Source organism: Rhinolophus sinicus, linkage group LG04 (assembly GCF_036562045.2).
Source record: "Rhinolophus sinicus isolate RSC01 linkage group LG04, ASM3656204v1, whole genome shotgun sequence".
Lineage (NCBI taxonomy): Eukaryota > Metazoa > Chordata > Mammalia > Chiroptera > Rhinolophidae > Rhinolophus > Rhinolophus sinicus.
Genome location: NC_133754.1, coordinates 160,400,108 through 160,423,010, shown reverse-complemented (window position 1 = coordinate 160,423,010; position 22,903 = coordinate 160,400,108). Strand labels below are relative to the sequence as shown.

Sequence of the window (22,903 nt, the reverse complement as noted above, 5' to 3'; positions counted from 1 at the left end):
GGGGTCTTGGTTGACTTCAAGGTTACTGAGTCACTTGTGTGAGCACAGCTGCCGGGGAGCTGAGGTGACCTCAGGCTGCCTCTCTGTACCCGGGGTGGGTAGCCCTTCTGCTCTCTGCCTGGGGTGTCCTGCTCTGCTCCTGGTTCATCATTTCCGGAGAGATGCAGGAACTGAGTGAGGAGAGGGCAGTGACTGCAAGCCACCATCGCACAGGATATTTCATCCTGAAGACCCAGCAGCAGTAAAAACTGCCTGATCATCTCTCAATTTACCAGAGAGGACCGAGAAGCTATGAGGCTGGCATTTCAGAGAACCTGGGTGGAGCTGAGAGCTCAGGAATCTGTCTGCTTGAGCTTGAACCCCTGCTCTACTGCTTAGTTGACGAATTTGGGCTTGTTGACACTTTCTGAGCCTCACTTTTCTCATCTGTAAAGTGGGGATGATAATAATACCTGTCTCATAGGATTGCTGTGAAGATTAAATGAGCAAAAACACTTTGCACAGCGTCTGACGTACAGGGAGCCCTCAGTAAACGTCAGTGATCTTTTTTTGGTTTGTTCATGGAAGGTCTCAGGTGTCTGAAGATGGAATGGACCACCACTGGGCTGACAAGTTTACTAACTGATGGACATTACAAGGTTGTATTAAGCATCCCGTGTATCAGTTAAGGGTAACAGCCAGTCTCTCCATATAAAAATCTAAGAAGGAACATGAGAAAAATTGACAAAATGGAGCAAATTGATTTAATGCATTTTATTTCAAAACTCATACGCCCTTGCACATTACCATCTAAGGTCTAGAAGTGGCCCCTTTCTTAAAGGAAAATGGCCCATTTCTTAAAGGGCTCCAACTTGGAGGACATGATCTCTTTTGGGGAAGAAGCTGGGTTCCTCCCTCCCTCCACCCACCATTTCCCCAAGGCCTTGCAAGCAGCTAGCACATGGTGGGTAATAACTCCAGGAAAAATAAGTTAATAAAAATGATCCATAACGAAGCCACGCCGGCACTGGCCACGTCCTGTTTGCAAGAATGCAGGCAAACCTCGTGTTCTGATTCAAGCCAAACCCAAGCCGAGGCGTGCCTGTGATTTCCCTCCACGCCATGCGCTGGGATGATTTTTGAGTGGCATTTCCAGCCGTGGTTTCTACATCAGAACAGATGGTGTGGCTGAGTTCCTCTCGACCCAAAGCCCGGCTGCCTGCCTTCCACACGGCATGGGACACCATCCTACCTTATCATCCCACTTCACTTCTTCCTCTTGGATTTTGGTATTTTGAGATGAGTCTTCTCTTAGAGTTTTTGCTGTCTGCTTCGTTCATGGAGGAGAGTCTCAGAGGTCTGGGTTGGGTATTTATTCCATGTACCAGACCCTCACATGGATTTGTCCTGCAGGACTTTCAGTCTTATCTGGTTAGGAAGGAGTTCTTCTGGCAGGTCTGGAAGGTCCTAAGGAGTCTATTCACGGTCACCTCGCTGGATCAAGACTCAGGCATGTGATGGAGGCAGGGCCCCTCAGAGCAGAGACCCATGGAGACAGCCTTCCTGCCTGTGCGTGTCAGAGCACAAACTGGCTTGGAAACATCCGCATCCCTGCCATCCAAATGCCGCAGTGCAAACTTTGCCGCATGTTGCTGTGTTCTTGAGATTGGAACTGCCACCCAGTGGGAGAGCAGACTCCAGCAAATGCAAGGCCTATTTATAGTCCGGTGGCAAAATGTTCATTTTGGCTCCAGCACGGTATGGGCATGGCTTGCTGCTTTTGTCTTCTCCACCCTCCTCGGTGGTCTAGTCTAAATTCTCCAGCACTCTGACCTGGGTTCTGGTTTTAGCTCTGCCAGCTGTGTGACCTCAGGCAGGTCACTTTACATCTCTGGTCCCTGGCTGCCTCACCTCTCAAATGGAAGCAATGCTCCCTGCGCCGTCTGCCTCATGGGGATGTCGAGAGGCTTACAGAAGGCCACGAATGGAAGATCGTCATCCCAACTGTTAACTGCTTTACTGATGGGAGAGTTTCTTGCTATCCTGTTGTGAACTGTAATATAAAAGGGCAATGTCCTTCTTGCATGGGGAGGGGACAAGGCAAAACAGAACTTCATAAAGAGAGAAAATGGAATTAAAAAATAAATGTTCACATCGTGGTTCCCTGTCTACAGCTAATAAGAACCAGAGCGATTCATGGGACTGAAGAAGCTGAGCTTAGGACAACCCACCACCATGTGTCAGGGCTCGTTTGGAGGCCAAAGGTCCTGAGACCACATTCCTATGAGAGGCAGAGAAATGACAACCAAGGTGGCCAAGTAAACGGGATATGTGTTCTTTCAGTCACTTCACAACCATTGATTGTGTGCCCTCTGTACACCTGGCACTCTGCTCTAAGGATCCTGGGAAGAGCCGACACCACCTCCAGGAACTCCCAATCTGGCAAAGCTGACAGCCACGCACGCCAGCAGCTACATGGGGCCCACATGTCTAACAACCTCAGTTCTTTTGAATGTAGCAATACTGGAATGGATGCCCAGAAGCTTCTCTGCAGTTGCTTTAGACAGTAGATGATATATTTAAGCCCAGTCTACCCTCCCTTGCAGGAGAACCTTTTAGACCCTCATTCAATACCTGTTTGCTTTTCCTCTCCACATATGTTGAACAATCCAGGCTCCGTGTTTTCCAAGCCCATAGCAGTCTAAAAGCAGCAAATTCAGAATGAGGAGAGGGACTAGATGACCCTAAAACATGACTGCCTAGACCTGACAGCTAGAAAGGAGACAAAGCCATAAGAAGTGGATCTAAAGCTCCAAGTGCAGCAGTCTGGGGCCATTTGGTGGGCCAGTCTCCTCTACGCCCAAGAGTATCACTGTGCGTGGCCCATAATGGTGACTGATGTTCAGAATGAAACTACGCGTGACCCAAAGAAGAAGGGGGCAAGAAGGAGCGGCTGAAGAGTTGTTGAATGTAGTGTTGGGCGGGCGTGGTATCCATATTATTTCATTTCATTCTTACGCCAACCCAGTGAATTGGGCTTTGCTTTCCACGGTCTCTAGATGAGAAATGCAAGGCCCAAGATGTTGTGTGCTCGTTAACCAGCTGGTGTGTGGCAAAGAATCTAGGGCTGCTTGACTGTCATCTTTTTTCCCCCCAGAAGATCAGTAGACACGTTTTTATCTTCATCAAAATTGACTCCTGTTCTAAACAAAATGTGTTGTCACTCCAACGGACTGAGCTTCTGTTTTCTGGACAATTCATTCACAAGGAACAACTCCTAATGGGACAGTAGCAGGTCAAAGAACTGTCCCAGCTGATCCCGGAGGTTCGCCTCCTGGCTCCCTGCTCAGCGCTGCCTCTAAATTATAACCTGGTTTCTGTCCTCAGAGAGTAATGAAGATCTGCCTTTGTGTCTGACCAGAAGACCTCCTCAGGTCCTCACTCTGTATCTGTTGACCCTTATTTAACATACTTTCCTAATAAATAGGGCTATCTTCTTGCCTCAACCTTTTAAGATTGAAAAGTCTTCCAAAAAGTTTTGTTTTCGTTTCTTTTGCTAAGAATAGAGGGGAATTTCAAAAGATGGACCTTGAATCTATGACTTAGAAGCTTCGTTCTAGACCCAGTTTTGAGGGAACATGACATTCCTACAAAGTGAGATTTTCTGGGTGTATCTAAGCTATCACAAAGCATGCTTTTCCTGATATCAAACCAGCACAATTAGAGCTAAAGCCAAACAGAGGGGCAGTAGAACAGTCTGATGATGTTTTATTTAAATGGGAGGCAGGCAGTGTGGTTTTGCAGCATGAGAGTCAGCAGACCTAGGTTCCAGCCTGACTTTTCTCCCTGGCTGTGTAACCTTAGAAAAGTGACTTTCCCTCACTGATTTTTAGTTTCCTCATCTCTAAAATGAGGATAATAAACTCTGCCCTGGCCACCTCACAGGATGACCATGAATGACAATCAAATAAGATTCATGTAAGACATACAGATATAAGGGACATTTTTTAGGATGTGAATTTATGTACACCATCTTTTGGTAAAGATTCAGAGAGACTGGTCACTTTGCCAAGTGGCATCTTATATAAACTACATACTTAGATTAAATTTTTTTGCCCCCTTGCAGAATTGCTCTCCCTGGGTTGTGTTTTAAAATTATGATCTCAGCTTTTAGTAAAGATCTGTACAAAAATAGTCTTATGAAATCTGTCTGTTGTAGGGATGCTGTTGCTATCATGCTTGCTAATTTGACATATGACAGTGTCCTCCATATGACAGTGTCCTCCATATGACAGTGTCCTCCTTTTATTTATTTATTTATTTATTTATTTATTTATTTATTTTGGTAGGGTTAAAGCCTAGAAAACATTTTGTTTCCTTGAAGAACTGGTCTGTTTTCTCCTTATTGATAATGAGAGCTATGTAAATAATCTCACTGCCCTTTTCTCTTGCGCTGCCAGGAAGTTCATGATGAAATATACAGCCTATTATGTATACTGTTGGAAACTTTGGTTGACTTCTCTATGTCTTGTTCTCTTTACCTGTAGTAAACATATTATAATGTATATTTACCCAGGCCCTTATGTCTTAATGTTTACTATTTTGTTATACAAGTTTCCCATAAACCCCCTTGGATCCCTTGAGACATAACAAGGAGGGCACCAAGCAAGTAATAGAAAAATTAATAAAGCCTCTGGTAAGAGGAAGACTGAGTCCCTCTCCCCCCCCCCCCCCACACACACACACACTTCTCTCACAGGGCACAAAACCTTGAACAAATGTTTGACTCTTGGTTCCTTCATGGCCAACCCATCTGTTACAGGCATATGAGCAGAACATGTATGGTAACAAATACCAGTGGATCATTCCAGGCTGGTATGAGCCTTCCTGGTGGGAGCAGGTGCATATAGAAGCCAACTCATCCCGTTGTCTCCGGAAGAATCTGCTTACTGCCATGGAGGGCTACATCGGTGTGGACTTTGAACCCCTGAGCTCCAAGCAGATCAAGACCATCTCAGGAAAGGTCAGTACCTTGGTCTGTCTATCTCAGCCTCCAGGCCCATCTTCTTTCATCATCCTGTCTGATTATGTTGGCAAAAAGTGCCCAGATCTTGTTCTGGCTTTTGCTGTGTGTCTTTGAGCAAATCACTTGACCTCTCTGAGCTTCACTTATCCATTAAATTGGGATAGCCAACACTCTAGGAAATGCCCCTCTAGGAAATTGTGGGAATCAAATGAGGTAAGGGTGTTTTGTAAGCTCGTAACACAGTGAACATATAAGGGGTAGAGTCATGACTTTTATAGTACCAACTATAAGCATTGCCTCTCAGGCTCTACTATGGTTTCATCCTGTAACCCTCAGACCTCAAATGTCATTTCTGTCTCACTGATGCTTCTGTCAACCCAGAGAAGAAAGCCCTCCTCAAGTAGACTTGGGGAAACATGTACTGTAGACCAGCCAGACTAGTTTGAACCCCAGTTTTGCCATTTACCAGCTGTGGGACCTTGAGCTTCAGTTCTCCAAGCCATTGTTTCCTCTTCTGTATAATTGTGGTAAAAATACCCTCCTCTGGGGTTAAAAGGAGGACTGATGGCTACCATGGCTCCTGGTACCTCAGTACTGTCACAACTGGGAGGAGGACCTAGGCAGGATGTGTAAGTCCTTGGGGCCACCACATGTTCTCACTAGGGGTTACTAACCCCTGCCCTGCTTATCCAGTAGGGATGTGAGAGAGCCACGCAACGTGGCATATGGAAAAGTATTTCAAACGTACATACACTGTTCTCTATCAGTGTGAGTGTTAGCAAGAATCAGGTGATGGCAGCCCGGCTGAAGATGGCACATCCATTTCTCAATTTTAACTACCAGCCCAAATTCAGTATAGCGGTGCACATACTTCTATTCATATATACATACTTCTTTTCATATATATATACATACTTCTATTCATATATACATATGCATTATTTTTATCCATTATTTAATCTCAATTGGAGCCAACTCAACAAGAATGATGTATTGATTTTTCAAAAGGTGGCAAATCATTAGGACACATTTTGTAAACAACTCTTTAGACCATGCTGGCATCTGAGAGATCCCAGAAAAACACTGGTTAGAAAAGGTTGAAAGAAATATTTTTATACCAAAATCAATGAGTATATGAAAAGGTTTTGAGATGCTGAATAATGAGTAGAAACAACTCATTATATTTCAGTAAGTGTTATGATTAGAAGTGTCAAAGTTTGCAGTTTATTAGAAGATCCTTGGTCCAGGGATACCCTATACTGTAATCTAAAAATAGCATAAAATTTTAGGAAAACACAAAAACTGAGGGAAAAAATTTCATGCAAGAAGACAGTATAATAATTAAACAGAGAGACTTATAGAAGACCAAAGACATGAGTGATTACATAAGAGAACTGTGAAGCTAAGTGGGGATGAGGGCCACGAGAAGGACCTCAAATGTCATTCTAAGGAGTATGGATGTGACCCAGGGCGGGCAAGTCATGCACGGATGTGATCTGTGCACAGGAATGCTTTTTGGGAAGATCATTTTTTTTGCAGTGTTTTTTTGGAAGAAACGTTTTCACTTTATAACAACACAATCTCCTAGGTCACTGACTTTCATTTTTAATTTTTGATTTTTTTGCCGGTGGGGGGGGCAGCTAGTGAGGAGGCTGAGCTAACCCCTATTGTTGTGCCCATGAATGGGACACCTTGTGCTATTCCTGGAGCTGTACCCCAACAGCGTGGGTGACCTCCTCGTGGGCCTCCCAGGATGCAGCAACGCCATCGGAGCAGAGGCAGGCTCCAGGCTCGAGCAGCTTCCAGCAGACGGGTCCCTGTCCCCACAGTCTTTGAGGGAAGAGGCAGCCTCTCTTACATCACCCCGATGTTGTAAGACGATGGAAGCTACCCAGGGACATCTGTAGCCTTTTCACCTCTTGCACTCAGAGGGCCTCAGGTCTCTCCTAGAGATCATTTAGACCAGACGCCTCTCAGACTCTCAGGTCCTACCAGTAGCACAGGACTCACTACTTCTCACTTACTTACCCCCACTGATCGCCCTGGGCCCACATAGGTCCTCTGGGTAGTGACCTTGTCCAAACTAAACAACCCATCCCTCCAGTTGTAACTCACAGGCCCACTGCTGGGACTAAGGGCAAAATCTAAGGGGGTGCCAAAAACCTCAGTCATCAAGATGAAAAAATATTTTCATGCAATATTTTTAATATTCAAAATTAATGCAAAACAAGTCCATGATGAACAAAATATCAAAATTTTAAATAAAAACAAGGTCGTCAGGACTGGGATTAGGGTGAGCAAGGTGACGTGAGTCACACAATTACAGGATCAGATCTTGTCTTTATTTATAAATTACCTATTCAAGTCTTTTACTCAGATTCTCTGCCTCTTTGTCATTGATTTGTAAAAATTTGCTTTATACTCTGGACATTAATTCTTGGATGCTTATACGTATTACTTATATCTTCTCATATTCTGTACCTTATCTTTTCATTCTTAATGAAGTATTTTGATGAACAGAAATTCTTAATTCTAATGCCGTTCAGTTTATTAGTCTTCCTTATGATTAGTATATTTGTGTCCTGTTTAAGCATCTTTGCCCACCCAAGCTCATGAAGATATTTTCCTATCTTGTCTTTTAGAAGTTATGCTTTACCTTTCACATTTAGATATAGAACCCACATGGAATTGATTTTATGTATGGTCTGAGGTAAGATTAAGATTAATTTTTTCAAGATGGATAACCAATTGATTTGGGACCACTTATTGAAAAGTTCATTATCTTCCCCATTCCCTATGCTACACCTTTGTCATAAATTAAATGGCTGTATATAGTGTGGATCTGCTTCTAGACTTTCTAGTTTCTTCCATTGGTCTATTTGCCTACCCCTTAATCAATACCACACTGTCTTAATAATTAAAGCTTTATCATAAGAACTGATAACTGGTAGTGTAAGCCCTTCATCTTTGTTCTTCTTCTTTAATATTTTTTTTAAATTTTCTTAGCCCAGATGTCATTTTCAATTTAGATCTACTCACATCTTTACATTTTTCTATTACTTTTCATTTCTCGCTGCATTTCTGTTCTGTTTATGATAATTTTCCTGCTTCCCGAATAACTCCTCTTAGTCTTTCTTTTACTGTGGGTTTGCTAGAGACAAATTCTCTCCATTTTCGGTTGTCTGAAAATGTCTTTCTTTCACCTTGAATTTTGAGAGATACATTAATGAGGTATAACATTCTAGATGACCTATTATTTTCTTTCAGTACTTTAGGATGTCATTTCATTGTCTTCTGGCTTCCATTGTTTCTATTAGGTCAGCTGTCAGACTTATCCTTGTTCTTTTTAGGATAATGCATACTTTTCCCCCCTCTAACTCCTTTTAAGATTTTATCTTTGTTTTGGGCTTCAGCAGTTTTACAATGCTATGCTGAAGTGAGGTTTTCTTTGGATTTATTTTGAATAGAGTTCACAGAACTTTATAGAAACTTCATGAATCTGTGGATTGATATGTGTTTGGGGAAAATTCTATTATAATACCCCTTTCAGTATTACTTTTGCCTATTTTCTCTTTCCTCACATTCCAGGGCACCAATTATACATATGCTATACATTTTCAACATATTTCATATATCTCTTATGTTAATTTTTTATTTTCTATCCTTTTCTCCTCTCTGTGCTTCAGTCTGAATATTTACTACTAAGGTTTCTTCCAGTTTACTAACCTACTCTCTACTGTGTCTAATAAGCTGCTTCATCCATCTGTTGAGTTCTTAATTTCAGTTATTGTATTTTTCATTTTGATAATTTCCATTTTATTCTTTTTTCTTTCATTGGTTCCAGTTCTTTGGTGATATGCTGTATCTTTTAATTTATGTTTTTGAGCATATAAACCTTGCTATTTTAAAGTCCATGTCTAATACTTCAAGATTTGGATCACCTGTGGGTCTGTTTCTATTGCTTATTTTACTTCTTTACCTACCTACCTCCCTCCCTCTCTCTCTCCTTTCCTTCCTCCTTCCTCCTTTCCTTCCTCCCCTCCTTCCTTTCTTCCTTCCTTTCATCCTTCTTTCCTTCTTTGTCTTTTTAAAAAATTATGTGATCCTATCTCCTTGTATACCTGGCAAATTTGATTAATTAACTTGGATATGAAAAGCTATAGAGGCTATAGGTGGTGTTATCTTTCTCCAGAGAAGATTTGTTTCTCATCAAGCAGGCAGCTAGAATAAGGGCAGATTATCTTAATACAATCAACAATTTAGATGATTCCAGGCTTGATTTTAGTTTTTGTAAGGTCTGGTCTATTTTGGTTCGTCTTTATTCCTGGTCTCAACTGAAATCTTGGGGTGTTTACTGGTCCTGGATTCCAACTCTTGTCTTCCTGATATAATGAGACTCCAAACACTTCTGTTTATTTGTTTAGTCCCCCAGCAACCACTTTTTGCTTGGCTTCTCACCCTCTTGCTTTATTTATGCAGCTTACTTATCACCAAATATGTCAAGTGCAAATGACAGTTTGAATACTGGGTTCACTTTTTTTTGTGGTTCCTTTTCCTCTGAGACCTTGACCTAAAAGACTTTGCTGCCCTTATAGCCCTGGACTACAGTTTTTGTCTTCCTCTCGCCATGGAACTGCTGAAAGCTCTTATCCAATGCTTCCTGTTCCTGCAACTAACTAGCCTTACAAATCAGCAAATGCCTCAAAGGGAAACAGCAAAGAATGTTGGACTCTTCTCAAAGTATTTTTCTTCCCTCCAGAATCTTGGCTCCTCGAGTCCTGGATGTCCTGGTTGCTTTCTGGTGCCTTTGAATAACCCTTTTTATATTTTATTCTGCTTTCCTGAATGCTTTTCATGAGAGCTTTGGTCTGATATAAGCTATTTCATCATAGTCAGCATGGAGGTCTGAAGTGAGATTATTTGGCTTAAAAGTTGGGGGTGGGGGAACAGTCCATTGGGGATGGGGTAAGCATGCCACTGTCTTCAGCTCTTTGAGGCGCTGTTGTGCGTGAGAGGGAGCAGATATGTTTGTTGTGGCTCCACAGGAAGACATAGCATGCTGAATACAAGTTACAGGGAGATAGATGTAAACTCTGCATCCGAAGGAATAGTCCCATAGACATCAGGCATTCCTTCAGTGGATGGCTCTGCCTGAAGAGAGAGTGAGCTTCCCAACACTACAGGAGGCTCAGAAGGAGCTCAGCCAACACCTGGAAGTTGCTATTTAAAAGATCCAATCAGATTGTAGGAGGGGCTTAATCAGTGGTGACTGATTTATGTATTCTTGAAATCTTAGAAGATTTTTAAAAATATGGATATAGACTAATCCCCTAGTGTACCTTCCACATGAGACCCTGTGATTCCAGCATCTCACAAGGAATTCTAGGGTGAAGCTCTGCCAGCTTTACTGCTGCAGGGGTAGCAGTTGGAGATGTGGAAAGGGGTGTGTCCTTCTTCTTTTCTATTCAGTCCATGAGGCCTCTCTCTCTCTCTCTCAGAAAACAGGACTCCACTTGGTTCTGTTGGGATGACAGACCCATAAGGTTTAGTCACATTATGGGTTAGCAAGCTTGTGTGGGCTAGCCTGGGAACCTAACCACTATTTATAACATAGTTTCTGTGGGAAAATATGTTCCCAATTCCAACAACTGCCTTTCAAAAATATGCTGGAGCACAACCTGTCAGTAATTGGGATGATCTATATAAAGTTATTTTCTCAGAAACTTTTAGCATCTCATAAACTTGACCTCAGATAATGAGTAATTATCAGCTTTCCGTGTCAGCTTTACAAAGGAAGGAAGAAGTTCTTCTGCCCCCAGATAATTGGAGGCCTGCTTTAAGAACAACTATTACTTTTGCTCAGACAGTTATTTCTTCCTGCTGTCATTGTTTTGCCCAAGGGAGATTGGTTGCTGGCTTCACCTGGGAAGTGATGAATGGCCTGGGATATAAGGAGGTAGCAAAAACTTCAACTCGGTTCTTGCAAGGACAGTGAGAATGCGGTCACCTTTCAAGGTTTAGCTATCCCTGTGTCCCATTCCCAGGACTCTGCCCCCAGAAATGAGGTAAACAGTCATATTTCCAGTGTTCTCCATCCCCCTCTGGCCCCTTATCCTACATAAAATGAAGAACAGTTTTTGGGATAGAAAAGATACGGATTTACAAGTACATGTGTAAAACGGATATGTAGGGGTTTGTCTTGGCCCCAAGGCCAAATTGAATAAACAATATGATCTCGGCCCCACTAGTATCCCCACAAAAAATAACCCCCATACACTATATCAAGGAAGTTTAAAAATGGCACTCCTTTACCTCCTAGTGAGATCACACCTCAGGTCTGGATCCCTGCTTTAACAGGGTCGCAGAAACCTTGAAGGATGCGTCAGTGGCATGTTCTGGATGGGAAAGAGGTCTAGAAATGTCATCTGAATGCAATCCTTGAGTTGAACACACAGGACTCAAAGGCAGACACCAGCAGCCCTCAGATGGCTCTGCTATGCATCAGAAAAAGCTCCCCGAGCAAAATCCAGGAAGAGAGAAGTCACAGGGGCCACACTTCTTTTATGCCTAGAGCAATTAATTAAAGAAATACACGTTTAAATAATTTTTAGTACTTTTAAAATAGCCAGTAGATGAATTAACCAGAAATAAACCCACATTGCCTTTAAAAATCAAAGAAAAATATAGCCAAATAGTAAAAGATGGAAAAATTACAAAGATGCATTAAAACGAAACATTAAAAGGTGTGACTCATGTCCTGGACCTTTACTCTTATCAGCAGTGGCTGGTATTTGTGGTCACCTGCCATGTGCTGGACAGTGGCCTGGGTCCTTTGCACGCTTCATTGTATGGAACCCTCATGGCCACCCAACAAGGAAGGACTCGGGGAGATAGGTCCCAAGCCCAGGTCACAGTTAACAAACCACAGAGCAGGGGCTGGAGGGCAGGATGGCCTGCTTCCTTATCATGGTGCCAGGCTCTTGCCTCTATGCCTGAGAGGGAACTTCTAGGTCCCTTGGTCCAACTCCTCATTTTTTTGGATGGAAAAACTGGGGCGTAGAAAAGGTCTCTGTAGGTAATGTTTTGGGTTCTGGCGATACCTCAGTGATCAAGACAGATAGCATCCCTGACCCCATGGAGCTTAATTCTAGTTGTGGGGGAAAGAGTTGGGACAACAGACAATAAGCAAGTAAACACGGAAGTAAGAAAATAGCAAGATATGAAATATACAATAAAGAAGATAGAACCAGTGGACAGAGAACACAGGGGGCGAGGGGATTTTAGAAGAGGTGGGTCAGGGAAGCTGTCGCTGAGAAATGACAAGGGTTGACATTTGAATGCCAAGAATATTATGCAAAGATATGGGGCAGAAGCTTTCTGGCAGAGGAAACAGCTAGTGCAGAAGCCCGGAGGTGAGAACAAACTTGACGTGATCGAAGGCCCCAAAAGGTTTAAGGAAAAGAGAGAGCCTCCTAATGGACCGTTTCATGCTCCCCCAGGAGGTGGAAAATGGTGAAGGATGATTGCAGACAGCCAGCCCACGGGGATGTTCGGCGGGTAGGGGTGTGATGAATGGTGAGAAGGGGCTGAGCTGGGCTGGAGATTGCTGTCTCCTTGAAGAACCTTTGGTTTGAAGAGAGTTTCTGCTGTGTATTTTGATTGATGAACAGAATGTGATGGCTGGACGTGATGCATTTCTGAAGAAAACTGTAAACAGGGATAAAACCTGAGTCATTCAACAGGAGCCGAAATAAAAAGGAGCTAGATCTGTTGCTGGGACACCAGCATTCACATTCGGTCAGGCAGAATTCCTCTCCCGCATGGTCCACGGAGGGAGGGTCTTGGCCGTCCCCAGGCTCCTGCGTGAGTGACCCCACTCAGCTAAGGGCAAGAGACTCAGTCTCCAGCCACAGGACTCCCAGCCTTCAATGGCTCAGCGATACCACCCTCCTATATACTAGACATGGCCCCAAACAACTTGAGGTGGTTTTCAAAAAGCGATGATGCCCTCAAAAGTCAAAAATGAGAAAAGTAGCAGGGATGGAATGGGACCAGTCTAGCTATACACATGTGCACACACACAAACACAAGCTGTGTGACCTTGAGCAAATCTCTGGACCTCTCTGTGTCTCCAGCTATGAGGGGTGTGGGGGAGAGGCATGTATAAGTGCATCTAAGGACCCTTCCCAGTGTAAACTGACACTGAACCGATGGTTTCTACTTGTGATTTGTCCCCAAAGAGGGTTTTTCCAAAGACTGAGCTATGAGCTCTGATGACATTTCTAGCAGAGGTCAGAAGAGAAAAGGCCATAGAGGGCTGAGGCTAATGGGCTCCCCAGGGCATTCATTTGGACGTGTAATCCTCAGGGACTAAAATAAAAAGGCACTTTCAGCATTTTGTGACCAAATCAGAATGTTAATATCACCAATGAAACTTTTTATGAAATTCAGTTCAATGGGAGAAAAAAATTTTTCGTTAAAAAATGCTGCTATACTATGGAAGAGGAAAGAGGAGGGGATATGATGTCGGGTCAGAACAGCCCTTACACCGGGGCACCTGGGACCTGCCCTAGGCCCATGTTCTATGAGGGCCTCATTCAGACCCAGTGGGCTCAGAATCCACAGGCCACTGGGACATGCCCACCCACAGCCTGCACCCCGCTCCCTCCGAGACCAGGGCCTGAATACCCTGCCCAAATGTCGGGTGCCGCTTCCCAGGCCCGGGGAGCCTCTTGTCTGGGTCAGTCCTCTTGAGGGTAATCTGTATCTCAGTGGTCAGGGGCTGCTAATGCTGGAAGATGGAGGCGGTGTGGGCTGAGCTTGGCTGGGCTGCAGGGCAAGACCAGCTCCCCCTGTGCTGCTGTGTCCATCCTGAAGCTTTGAAGCACCCCAGAATTCTGAATTCAAATTTGGCCTTTCAGATCATTAAAAAGATATATTTATTGTGGTGGGGAGATAGAAAATACTTTATTGAACAGTTTACTAGCTTGTCTATAACTTATATATTTAGACATATGGTATGTGGGCCTCCACTGGTACTCTAGCTCCAGGCCCTGCAAATATCAAGGGGAGCCCTTGTTAGGCTGCATTATCCCGTCACCCTTACCTTGCCAGACAGGCAGGGTTCAAATCTCAGCCATGCCACTCACTAGCTCTGGTGCCCTAGACAAGTCAACCTTCCTGAATCAGTTTCCTCACCTATAAAGTGGGGGTGAGAATAGTACCCACCAGGTGAGGTTTCTGTGCAATTTAAATGAAATAATGCATCTTATCTCATTTAGAGCCTAGGCATTTGGAGAGTCTCAGCTCTCCACACTGTCACCTGATGTCCCCGCCGGTTGTAACGTGGTGTCCTCCGACCCCTGGTTTTCCAGACCCCGCAGCAGTATGAAAGAGAGTACAACAACAAGCGGTCGGGCGTGGGGCCCAGCAAGTTCCATGGGTACGCCTACGATGGCATCTGGGTCATCGCCAAGACGCTGCAGCGGGCCATGGAGACGCTGCACGCCAGCAGCCGGCACCAGCGGATCCAGGACTTCAACTACACAGACCGTACGCTGGGCAGGATCATCCTCAACGCCATGAACGAGACCAACTTCTTCGGGGTCACGGTCAGTCCCCCAGGCTCTGTTTCCTTAGTGCCCCTTAGAGACGCACCCGGCAAGACGGGCTGTGTCACACACCCTGTGACGTTGGGCCCATTCTCTCAGATTGTTGAAGTAATGTCCTGCGGGCCACAGGATTTCAGGGCTGCTGAAACGGGAGGTGGAGTGGTGCTCTCTGACGCGCTGGGAAAATGCGTCTCTATAACTCATGGATTTGAAAGGCTATAGTGAGTTGACTGCACACAGAGCAGGTGGAATTCACCAGATGGTGAGGTGCGGTGGGCAGCAGAAGCTCTAGACCCAAAGGCAGAGTCCAGTCCTGGACCTTCACTTTCACGTCTTTAAACGTGGAGTTTTCATAATACCTGCCTTGTGGGATAGTTATGAAGATTAGGCATTACAAAGTAAAACTGCTATTTGTTGAATGAGCAACTTGCTCTGAGCCTCAAGTTTCTCATCTGGGAAGTGGGGATAATAGACATCTTGCATGGAAGTTGGGGAAATTAGCAATGATAATAATGGCTAGTATTTCTTGAATGCTTATTATGTGCTAAATACTGTGCTAAGCACTTTATGTAGATACGACTCAATAATGTAGGTCCAATGCTAAGCACTCAATAAATGCTAGCTATTGTTATGGTTAAAATGGTCTCATTGCATCCATGTGCCATCCATAGGAAGTAGGTACTATTATTATCCCCATTAGAGGTAAGGAGCCTGGAGCTCAGAGCATTTAAGTAGTACAGCTCATCAGAGGTAGAGCTGGGATTTCAATTGGGTCTGGCTCTTAATTGCTGCATTATACTACCTTCTCATAATGGACACAAGTGGTAGTTATTTGTGTCTTATGATGATGTATTTGTCATTAACTCTGCTCCCAGGAAATATGAAAAATTTGTCTAAAGTATGATTTGAAATGCTAAAGTATCTTGTGTTTTAAAGAGTCATTTACAGAATCAGTCTTTCTTAGGGTGTGAAGAGGGGTAGCTAAGATGGCTTGATTGGTGCATTTCTTATTAAATGTTCATATTCCTTTGTGCATACGCTCAAGCTTGCACTGTTGGTCTGGTGGGGCAGGTGTGAGTACCTGTGCAGGTACTGGGGGTGTAGACAATGGTGTGGGCACCGAGGTGAGTAAGATGGGCTCCCTATCCTGGAGGCCGTGGTGCAGATGCAGGAGCCAGACCCGAATGCAAACGAGAACAGGAGGTGTTCAGCACCATGGGAGAAAAACAACTGTGTGAGCCCAAAGGGGTTTCTGTGACCTTTGGTGAAAGTGTCAGGGAAGGCGTTTGAAAGAGGCAGCATGTGAGCTGTGCCTCAGACATGCAGAGAGGAGGTTGGCAGTCTGGGAAGACGGAGTGTGGTGAGCAAGAGAGAAACGCATGCCTGTGTGCAGACAGTATTGAAAAGGAGGATGATGAGGCTGAGAAGGTATCCACTATAGCCCAATTCTGAAGGGACAAGCTAAGGAGACTGGCCTTTCTCTTAAAAGCCAAGGGTTCTCAAAGTGTGCTTTGGCCAGCACTAGTAACCCCCGGGAGCTGGTTAGAAATGCAAGTTCTCCAGCCCCACCCCAGACCCACTGAATCAGCATCTCCAGGGCCCAGCAGGCTGTGGTTTAACAAATCCTTTAGGTGATTCTAATGCTCACTGGAGCTTGAGAACCAGCAAAGTGGGCGTTATAGCACAGCCGACATTCGGACTGGAACATTTAACAGCTTCCCTCAGAAGAGTGGTTTAAAAAAAGCTTTTTTTATCCTCAGAACCTCTTGTTATGAAATCTCACATGGTGACTGGTATATCATACGGATGATAGAGGAGCTTCTCCTTTGAACAGAGGACCAGCCATCTGTCCAGGTCCTTCTTCCTACAGCCCCTCGTCACCCGTCCCCACAGCCCCAGGACCCCTTCCTCCGAAAGTCTCCACAGAGCACCAAAGACCTCGGAGAGCCTTTCTCTTCGTGGTACCGATCCAGACTGAGACTTAGAGAGGGGTGGGATTCGTCTGGGGTCCCACCAGTAACACTGCAGCACAGCTGTCTCAACACGTGGGTACAGTCGTCCAGGTTTTCCTTTCACGCTTTGCTTCTTGTTTAGTAGAATGAATTCCTAATCCCCCAAGTTGAAATGGCTGGATAGAGAGCTACAGAATCTAGGAGGCATTTTGCTGTGTCTCATAATCCGAGACCTCGGCATTTTGCCTGATGTGTCTTAGTTGGTGATGATTTATAATGACTTCTCCGTGCTCCTTTTCACCTAAGCCATCATTCATAATCCCTACTTGATGAGCAATTAGATGAGACTGAATCGCTTTACACGGCTGGAAGATGAGTTTCTTTTTAATGGGAAATTCCTTGACACATATTTATGCCTGCCTTGGCTTGTGACTCGTAATTAAGCACATGTCAGAACGGAAAACGGTCTTAAAGATGCTTAGATTTGACCCGCTCGTGTTGCAGATGAATTATCTGATGTATGGACAGGGAGGTTTCAAAGTCTCACAGAAAGACCATTGATTCAGCACAGCCGGGAAGAGAGCTCAGGTTGCCCCACCACCCTCAGCATCCGTCTGTCTTCTCCTCCTCTTTGCACACGTCCCCCTTTAGCTGAGAAAGAGACTGCAACAGAGAAACAGTTCTTCACTTTCCCCCCCTTTCTCCTTATCCCCTTTGTCACCTATTAACAGGTGCGTGTCTCTGGATTGTAGACAGGTTTCGTTAAAATTCTTTTGATCAGAGAAAAAAAGGACGCTTTCTGACAAAATAAAAAGTGTTTTCTGTGGTCCAAGGAGACCACAGAAGGCCAAGTTCAGCCATAAATAAAGAATTAGAAAGGAACAGGGAAGGTGGACATAAATGGAAGCATTTCCTTGTTGCTGAAGGGTTTTCATTACACAGCACACACACTATCCATTTTTCCACTCTCAGGCAGACATTTTATTCTGGGTCACCCTCATTCAACATGTTTACTATACGGAAAATCATTTAAACACATTAAATTAATTATATCCGTGACTCAATTTCAATTGATTCAGTATGCACACTCTCAGCTGGGAGCTGGGCCTGTGGCTCCTGTCTGGCATGCTGAAGAAGAGATTTCTTCCACACATCCCAGCCTGTGAATCTGGCTTAGTTTGGGGCTCAACTCTGTTTTATCTTCTTAAGGCGCTCTCCCCCTGGCTACCATTCTCAGGGAACACCCAGAAACAGGATTCTCTGTCCCTACCTGTGCATGGATGGCTTGGGGGTCCTGCCCACCACGAATTCCCTGAGTGCGTGATTCTGATTTTTAGCCCTGTTATAACCTCTCTACCGTCTGCAAATCTCAAAATGCTTCCCCACCTGGAACCCACGCTTCTGTCAAACATGTGACCAGAAAGTCAGGCTGGAATTGGCTATTTAGATCTCAAAAGCCCAGAGAATTCTGGGAATCCCAGCTCAGCAGAGTGTGTTTACAGCATAGATTCCTAAACTTGTGTATGGGTGAGGATCTCCCAGAGGGCTTCATTAAAAATTCAGATTTCCCAGGCATGGCCCAGAAATTAGGATACAGTGACTTCGCAGTAAGGCCAAGAAATTCGCATTATTAACAAGCAGTCCAGATGATTCTCAAATAGCAACCTTGAGACTTGCTTGGGGCTCCAGTACTGTGCAGGCTTGCATGCGCACACACAACACACATTTTGATTTTAAACCCTGTCAGAGATGTATTAGTTCCTGTGTTCATTCACTCCCAGGAACTCATTTACTACCAGAGATGTACTCAATTCATTGACAAAAGGATATAACTCTTCAAAACATGCCTAGGAACATGTGCTAAGAATTCAGGTGAAAATTAAGAGTGTTAATTTTTGGGGGGTAATCATTTTTAAATTCTTCTCAGTTTCCAGTCTCTTAAAACAAGGATGGTGTCCCAAATCTCAAAGTGGACAAATCCTTTGGGTATGTCAGACCAAAGTAGGATGGCTCTAACCAGCAGTATACCCCCCTTTAGTAAATGTTTCTTCTGAGCTGTCTTTTAAAATGACACTATATTTAGTCTGTGGCACCTATGACAGAGGCTAAATTAATAAAATCTCATTAGACCCTATTGTGAAAATGTAATACTCATAATACTTTTTTCTATCAAGTTACTGAAGTTAGGTACACCAGGTTTGTGTGGAGCTATGAAACATCCAAGAAAATTTGGCGATAGAGAAAAAAATTGAAAGAAGCTCCTAGGGAATATCCTTGGTTGTGAGAAAAGGGCCCATTCTTGCTAAACTATTTCCTGCGATCACTTCCTCATTGCCTCTGGGTGGCCACAGCTGCAGAGGGTAACCCGTAAGTTCCTTTAAATAATAGACCCATTCTCCATTCTCTGCACAGCTTCTCTTGGCCAGCTGTGAGTCTGGACATCTCCATTTAACATCTGTTGAGAGAGGCCGACAGACAGCCTTAGGTTCAGGCATGCCACCTTTGATGGCTGTTCCCTTCTAATTGATTTCACCCAGAAGGTGACAAAGACCAGAAGATGGCAATTTGCAGTTTATTGATCTATTTGCTTTTGTTGCTGGTGAACAAGAATCCAGCCCTCACCAGTGTGTCTCTTAAAGTTTTTATGCAAAATAGTAATCTCTACTAAGTCTCAAGTACTGCTGCTCTCCTCCCACTGCCAATGTTTTGCCTGAAAAACATACATCAGAGAGTAAACTCAGTTTGGTTGGAAACCAGTTACTCCTGATACTTGGAACCATGTAGGCAGAGGAAGCTACCGAGTTCCTTCTCCCAGGGAAATCGCACTGTTCGCTAAAGCTATTCACACCCCATTTATTTCACACCCTGTGTCGCCTTGCCCTACTGTGACCTTGAAGTTGTACAGTTAATTTTTTATCCAAATATGAAACTTTACACACACACACACACAGAGATGAGTTAAATGTCTTGTTAGGTAGAGGTAGCACATCTCCCTTGCCTGTCTGATCATTTGGGGTCCCAGTTTTATTCTCCAATACCGAAAGTTTACCTTCAGCGTTCCCACTAGCCACCCATTTGTCATTTCTGCCTTACACTTGGTGTCATCATTTAGCGTACAGACTATTTTTTTTTTTTTTGGTTGAATTTGAGTGAGATAAGAAACAGAGCACTAGGAACTCCACCAAAAGTAGAGAAAACTTTTTTAATCCAGGATTTGACCCCTTTAGGGACTGCTCAGTTTTCCAGCCATGACTCCAGCCCCTGGACTCTCGTGATTCCACCTGTTTCTCAGTTTTGGACTTGAGGTGATCACTTGTCCGAAGCTCCGCGACAGACCAAGTATGAAGTCTGTTGCATGACCCAGAAAGTGGGGCTGGTCCGATGACCTCAGGCTGGCTCCCGAGGCCACTCACAGATTCCTATTTATTCTAAGGGCCCCCATTCATGAGCCTTTCTTGATCAACAACAAACCCTTCCAGTATGTCCTCTACACCCCACTTGTTCCCACCCCATCCCAGGCCCAGAGAGTTCCAGTGGAATTACATCATCCACAAACTTAACATAGGAGCTGATTTCAGAAGCTGATTTCTCTGCCTCTATTCCCTGGTTAACCAGCCCACCCTCAAACTCAGATAAAACGCTCCATTGCCTGGGGCATGGCAGTGATGAACTGTAACAGGAAACGCAAATTTGAGAAGTCAGTCAAAAAGAGGCCACCATCTACCACTTAGAGCTGTGCCACCTCAGGGAAATTATTTACATCTCTGTGCCTCAGTTTCCTCATCTGTGGACTGGAGGGAAATAAACCTACTTTATAAGGTTGTTGCGAGGTAACAATAGTGTTTAGCACACAGTAACTGCATCACCATTTTTACTATTAGTATTATTACTACTGCTGTTCCAATGGTGAGGGTAGCTGGGCCTAATCAAGCAACATTCAGGATCAGCAAACAATCCTTCTGTACCTACTAAGTGCCGGTCTGCTTCACATATATTGTCTCATGGAATTCTCTCAACAATAAACAAATCTATTAGCTTGTATCAAGGTTGTAGTGGTTTAATAGCAAAACAGAATGGAGTAAACCATGCCTGTCGGTGGGAGCCCTTTTGAGTTCTCTACCTGCAGCCATTCACTCTAGGGATTTGATAGTCACCTTAAAAATGGAAGGCATCTGCTCACAGACCTCCCTTCTGTTCCTCCCTTTAGTCCCGCTCAGCACTGCTCACACACCAGTGGCCCTAAGAATGACCACTCAGCACTATCCACAAAAACTAACTGCAGCAGACGCTGGTGGTGCCTGAGCCAGAGCTCCTGGAATCCGTTTTAGGGGTTTGGTTAGGTTTGCCCACCCCCCAGTGGCTTCAGGTGCCCCTGCTAGTGACTCCGGGCCCGGAGGTGCCTGGGACTTATGCCCCAGCCCAGCCAGCAGCAGCGACTGGCTGATGTGGTGGCACAGCACCAATGCCATTCCCCCTCCACGGGTCCCCATGGGATGAGGCTGAGGCGAGGCCTGCCCTGAAGCCACATCCGAGCTTGGCCTTTTCCCCTTTTCACTCTCCCTACAGGTTTCTCCCAAGAACACATCCTTCATTAATCGCTTGCACACAACCCTCTATCCTATGTGTCTTTGCGGGAAATTGAAGCATTTTCAAGAGGGAATTTTTACTGTAACCTAATTGTTTCCTATGTATTAAGTTTAGCACCAACCCTCCTCCATCACCTCCCCTACCCTGGTTCCAGACTCTTCTCCCTCATATTTCGTTGCCTTTTGCTTGCCACAGTCAGCCTTGGGAGAGCCAGATTTATCTCCTCCAATGAATTAGCAGCTCTCAGAGGTGCAAGGACCACAGTACTTCACCTAACACTCGACACGCGCTAGAAGCTCAGCAAACACTAGTAACCTTGAGTTGACTTCGTTGGATAGAGTCCACATGTGATTGAGAAATTCAGTCCCAGTCTCCTCCTCTGCTGCCTTTCAGGCTTCTATAAACTATAATGCCTTTTCAACCCAGTCAATAATCAGAACTGGCAACGGAAGTATTAACAGAATCTGTTCTGGAATCTGCTAATAGCAATTCCCATGTTCTTGCTATGATAGCTGGTGTCACTGTTTCATCCTAGTGGTGGAACCCCCCCCCCCCGTGTGTGTGTGTGTGTGTGTGTGTGTGTGTGTGTGTGTTGGGATGGAGATGAGGGACTTTCACTGCTTCCTTCCTGAGGCAGGAGAGGAACCCATCCTTTACCTGCCTCCCTGTTTCTCCCATCAGCGTCTCTGAGGCTCAAGTCCCAGGGCCTGAGGGGGAGGGGGAGTTGCTGATTGGTCCTCTGTGACTTGAGACTGTCAGGAGCCTTTCCTAGAGGTAATTGCTAGCAATAGACAACAACTGTAATAGTAATCATAATCCTTGATGTGTGGCTGTCCTGTGTACAGAGTACATTTACAGCCTCTGTCTCCTTCTTTCCTCGACACAATTACATTTGTTAACATAATGCTGATGACAGCAACCAATTAATGAGTGCCTACTGTATCCTGGGCAGCATCCTAAGCACTGTACACTCGTTATGGAATGTGATGCTCAAAAAACCACCCAGTGTGGGGTGTATAATTCCATGTGCCTGGAATGCTTCCCCCAGTGAGCTGCGGCTGGCTCTCCCCTCTGTCACGTCTCTGCACACATCACCTCCTTGAGGCCCTCCCTGACACCCTACTGAAAATTGCAACTCCCTTCATTCTTCTTCGGGATGTGACCCCATCAGATGTGCTACGTATTGTCCTTATTCCTTGTCTGTTTTGTTCTCGGCTGTATCCCTGAGTCTTAGAACCAGATGCCTGGGATATAGTAGGTGCCTGTAAATATTTATTTAGTGAATGAATAATTTAGATAATTAATGACCATGTCATAGATTTAAAAAAACAGGCTGACCAAAAACAACTATTTACTCAACATCCTACAGGTAGCGAGTAACAGAGTTTATTCAAAACTGCCCAATATGACTGACTCAGAAGCCCATGGTCTTAACCATTCAGGTATTCCATAATCCAGCCAGCATCCCCAGCAATTCCTATAGGCCAGATCTGGGCCAGGCAGGAATAAGATGTAAGGTTTGCCCCAAGGAGCTCACAATCCAAACAACATGTGGGATGCATGGGAGAGAGAACAGAACCCATTCTCCCCATGTTCATAGTGGACGATGTTGTGGTCCCCCATCTGCACTGGGTCATTGTGTATCCATCTGCCCCTTGTCACCGGACAGTGAGCCTGTGAGCCCTTTGCCTGGGGCCTGTAATTCTCTCTGTCCCTCCGGTGCCTTGTATAATGCTGGCTTGCCCTTA

General features: G+C 44.6%; 1 protein-coding gene across 1 annotated transcript in view; it reads left to right on the top strand.

The window, feature by feature from the left end:
• Positions 1–22,903, top strand: part of GABBR2 (gamma-aminobutyric acid type B receptor subunit 2) — a gene marked incomplete at its 5' end in the record, with an annotated part of 332,387 nt that overhangs the window by 194,147 nt on the left and 115,337 nt on the right. The window contains 2 exons of the mRNA XM_074331530.1: positions 4,802–5,002; positions 14,380–14,616. Of these exons, the coding sequence (XP_074187631.1) occupies positions 4,802–5,002; positions 14,380–14,616 (438 nt within the window). The remainder of the gene's footprint in view (positions 1–4,801; positions 5,003–14,379; positions 14,617–22,903) is intronic.